At 36.1% G+C, this 4,688-nt stretch overlaps 1 protein-coding gene and 1 long non-coding RNA gene across 2 annotated transcripts; one reads left to right on the forward strand and one right to left on the reverse strand.

The window, feature by feature from the left end:
- Nucleotides 1-1,349: 1,349 nt before the first annotated feature.
- Nucleotides 1,350-3,525, reverse strand: LOC127151287 (uncharacterized). The gene is made up of 5 exons (XR_007824144.1): nt 3,080-3,525; nt 2,890-2,974; nt 2,704-2,803; nt 2,410-2,459; nt 1,350-1,605 (listed from the first exon to the last, which is right to left on the reverse strand). It is a non-coding gene; the product is annotated as an uncharacterized LOC127151287 (long non-coding RNA).
- Nucleotides 3,526-3,975: 450 nt separating this feature from the next.
- LOC127151150 (uncharacterized) lies at nt 3,976-4,459 on the forward strand. Its single transcript, XM_051090567.1, has 2 exons — nt 3,976-4,174; nt 4,257-4,459. The coding sequence occupies exons 1-2, from the start codon at nt 3,976-3,978 to the stop codon at nt 4,457-4,459; spliced, it is 402 nt and encodes a 133-aa protein (XP_050946524.1).
- The last annotated feature ends 229 nt before the right edge of the window (nt 4,460-4,688 follow it).

Below are 4,688 nucleotides of genomic sequence, written 5' to 3' on the forward strand. Positions count from 1 at the left end.
CACACTTATGACTGATATGAATTCCTTCAGGATCACATCGACTGATATGCTAAAGGATGTATACTTATATCTAGATAAGAAAGTTAACATGTTCATCTAGTAAGCCACTTACTGAGTATTTTTTTTTTCTCATCCCTACTTATGTCATGATTTCAAGTAAAGGCAAAGAACATACTAGGAGCATGGTAAGGAGATTTGTTGAATATGTCATACGGGAACAATGTCAACGCTTATGCTTAGTATCATGTTGAATTTTCGAATGTTAAAATGGTTCATTTGAGTTTGGACTTTAATTGTTTTATAATTTATTTAGATATTTATTTTCAACATTTTAGGGAACCCGAATCAAATATTGTCCTATAAATTTTAAAATTATTTTACAATAAAAGAGTTGATCAATTTTATTTTAAAATTTCTTGCATGTCAGTATTGACACCAAGTAGAGATCTTGAAAAGTTAGGTCATTACACTTTCTGAATGTTGTTGGTAACAGACATTCGTTAGTAAACCTTTCAAGTCATCTTTCGAAGAAATTTTAAATAGTGATGTCATCATTGCATATTTTATTGTCTTTCTTCGCTAACCTCCTGAATTGTCAAAATTTTAGCACGATTGAAGTAACAGCTGTTATGATATGCTTGAGTTAGTAAAGGACTATGACTGAGAGATTCTGTATCACCCAGATAAGGCGAATGTGGTAGCTGATGCGCTTAGTAGGAAGGTGTCACATTTAGCAGCACTTATTACTGAGCAGGCCCCTTTGCTTAAAGACTTTGAGAGAGCAGAGATTGCAGTTTCAGTAGAGGAAGTTACCTCATAGTTGGCTCAATTGTCAGTGCAGCCGACTTTGAGAAAGAGGATTATTATTACTCAGCTAAATGATCCATATTTGGTTGAGAAGTTCTACTTGGCAGAAGCAGGGCAAGATGAGGAGTTTTCCATATCCTCTGATGATGAACTTATGTTAGAGAGGCGTTTATGCGTCCCAGTAGACAATACAGTTAAGACTGAGCTTTTCATTGAGGCCCATAGTTTCCCATTTTCTATGCATCCTAGCAGTACAAAGATGTACCAGGACTTGAAGCGAGAGTGTGTCTATGGACTCCATTACAGGACTGCCTAGAACCCTGAAGGGTTATACGGTGATTGTCACACCCCCTCCCGGACTACCTGCTACCTTAGACCGAAAGATGGCGTGAAGCCGACGAACAACGCTTTTCTGTACCTGTATCTGTCGACTCTGCTTAAAACTTTCATGTGATGAACTTGCCAATCTAGTATATAAACTATTGTACATGCCACAAAACACAGCGGATCCTAGGCTAGTTAAACACAGCTAGTCAAACACATACATGAAGTGTACCTCAAATTTACCGATTTCACGAGTAAACCTAAAGACACCTTAATCAAAATATAACCAACAAAATTTACACAACTACAGCTCCTAAAGCTTATACAAACTGTGGAGTATCTATAACATACAAGGGTGTATATACACCACAACACAACAGACTCTATGCCCAACTCAAAACACGTACTGGCAATCGATAATGAAGCTTCCGCAGACTAAGGCAGTCTATCAGGCACCGGGAAGTCGATCTCTACCTGGAAAATGGGTAAAACATTTTGGAAAGGGTGAGCTATGGAGCTCAGTGAGTGACTCAGTTTAAAACTATGAATTTAAAGATAAGAGCACGTGAAAACTTTACACATATAAATCTGTTTATACAAGTCGTAAATGTAAATGTGTAATAGTAAGAATAGCTTCCTTAAATACTCAGCATGTTCATCATTGAAATCTAGCAAGGCATATCAAGTATATCGAAGCATTTTAACTAACATGACGAATCTACGTTGTGTAGGGTACACCTAGTACAACAACGTTTACAAGCACTACGATGTAGTGGGGCCCGCCCAGCACTCCCATCGTCTTTGTCGTAATGGGGCCCGCCCAGCACTCACGACAGCATCGTTGTTACGGAGTACACTCAACGTCAACAACGAAATCTAACCAGTGTGCACACGGTAATCTCTAGCCTCAGGCTCAAGATCTCAGTCATGTAGTTAAAGAAAATTTCATAAATCATCATAAAATATTAAAACATGCCTGCTTATAAATTTTACACAAAGCTCGAACTTTACTCAGCTCTTTCGTGGAAAATTGTAGTTCTTAAAACAAAACTTCATACTAATTCATGCTTTGCTTAAAATATTGTGGTTTAAATACTTTCCAAACATTTAATATCTACGTGCTAGCATAAATTTCTTTAAGAAATCTAGTCTCCAAATGTATACTTGAAAATAGTCATGAAATTCAAATACCTTTCATGGCTTCGTAAATAAACATTTATCGCATTCAATCATAATAACAATTATGGAAAATATTTCAAAGTTGGTTTTATCACTCACTGTCTTGGGCTAGATCCTTGGTCTATAAGCTCGGTTTAATTCTTCTCGGCCTGCCAACAACCCAACCGAGTATTAAAACCTTAAACATTCTGGTTTCCTAAAGATATACATAACATGTCGCACCAAAGATGACGCTCGAAAACAAAGCTTAAGAAATAAAATCCTATTTCAACAATTCTCTAAAATTTCCAGATTTCTAACATAAACTTCAAAGAACTATAACTTTCTCAATACTTAACCAAAATGAGTGTTCTTTATATCAAACTCTTCATTTTGAGATCCTCTAAAACTTACCTGAAGACATATAAATCTGATTCCCCGTGCATAAACACATATAACCCTCAAAACAGAACCACTTCCAGAATCGCGCGCACACGACCTCTTTAACTTGTTCCTACAATTTAACCAATTTTTAGTCGTTTTTGGTTTACAATTTCTTCATGAAAGGTGTAGTAAATTGAATAAGCTTTCCAGCCATACCAAATAGAAATTCTAACTCCACCGATACACTCTGAAATACAAGAAAAACCAGAGACCTCCTGATTTCGAGTGAAAACCAACTGCCCTGTTTTCTTCATCAAAAGCACCAAATGAAAATCCGAATTTGCTCCAACGTTCTTCATAAAGTTTGTTTAAAAATGAGTTAACTTTCAGTAAATGTAAATCTCACCTCTTAATTCCTTTTGAAGAGTTCAAACCGAATTAAAAACCAGTGATGTGCAGAATGAACTAAAATTCAGCCATTGATACACTTTGCTTGAGTTCTCCTCCTCTTCTTCAACCTAAAAAATTCTAGTAAAATTTCTCTTCTTCTTCCAAACTCTCTCTTAGAAGTTCTCTGCAAATTGAAGAAGGAAAAATAACAAAAAAATAAAGGGAACTTGGATGTCTTCAAACTTGGCGGTGAAGGGAAGAGAAGAAGAAGAAGAAAAGAGAAAATGAAATTTTCTTCTCCTTTTCTTCTTTTTGTCCTTTCTTTTCTTTCTTTTCTTTAATTAATTTAATAAAACTATTTAATATATAAATATATATATTTATATTTACACTTAATTTCCATTTTTTTTCTTTTTTTTTTTCCACATTTAAAGAAATTAAACCAAGAAAATATCGGGTTTACAACTTTGGGTAGTTGTTGACAGGCTCACGAAGTCAGCTCACTTCATTCCAGGGAAATCTACTTACAGTGCTAGTAAGTGGGGACAGTTATATATGATGGAGATAGTAAGACTACATGGAGTGCCTATATTTATCATTTCTGACAAAGATGCTTGTTTCACTTTAAAGTTTTGGAAAGGACTTCAACTTTCCTTGGGCACGAGGTTAGATTTCAGCATAGCCTTTCATCCTCAGATAAATGGTCAAATAGAGCGTTTGAACTAGATTTTGGAAGATATGTTGTGAGCATTTGTGTTGGAGATTTCGGGGAGTTGGGACTCTCATTTGCATTTGATGGAGTTCGCCTATAATAACAATTACCAGGCTACCATTGACATGACACCATTTGAGGCTCTATATGGTAGGTGTTGTAGATCTCCTATATGTTAGGGTGAGGTTGGTGAGCAGAGAATGTTAGGCCCTAAGCTAGTTCAGACCACCAATGCAGCCATACAGAAGATTAGAGCTCGTATATTGATAGTGCAGAGCAGACAGAAGAGTTACACTGATGAACGACGTAAGGATCTCCAGTTTGATGTGGGAGACATGGTTTTCCTGAAGGTAGCACCTAAGAAGGGTGTTTTGAGGTTCAAGAAGAAGGGGAAGCTAAGTCCACGTTTTGTTGGGCCATTTGAGATACTTGAGCGAGTTAGCCACGTAGCTTATCGTTTGGCATTATCTGACGCATGTAGTTGACTTTGAACCATTGCAAATTAATGAGAGCTTGAGCTATGAGGAGCAATTCGTTAAGATTTTAGCAAGAGAAGTCAAGATGCTCCGCAACAGAGGAATTGCAGTGGTCAAGGTTCTTTGGCAAAATCATAAAGCTGAAGAGGCCACATGGGAGAGAGAGGACGACATAAGAGCCCAGTACCCCGAGCTGTTTGAGGATTAGAACTTTCGAGAAAGAAAGTTTCTTAATGGAGGGAAGATTTTAACACCCTAAATTAAGGTAATTTTAATCTTAATTATCTTAAGTTTAATCTTGGCTAATCTTGAAATTTTTGGGCGTTATTTGGTGTAATTGTTGAAATTGTTTGTGTTAAATGATTTGTAATTGAGGAAATTTTGATTACTTATATATGATTACATAATTAATTAATTTTAAAGTAATTATATTATGA

This window comes from Cucumis melo, chromosome 10 (genome assembly GCF_025177605.1).
Source record: "Cucumis melo cultivar AY chromosome 10, USDA_Cmelo_AY_1.0, whole genome shotgun sequence".
NCBI classification, from domain to species: domain Eukaryota; kingdom Viridiplantae; phylum Streptophyta; class Magnoliopsida; order Cucurbitales; family Cucurbitaceae; genus Cucumis; species Cucumis melo.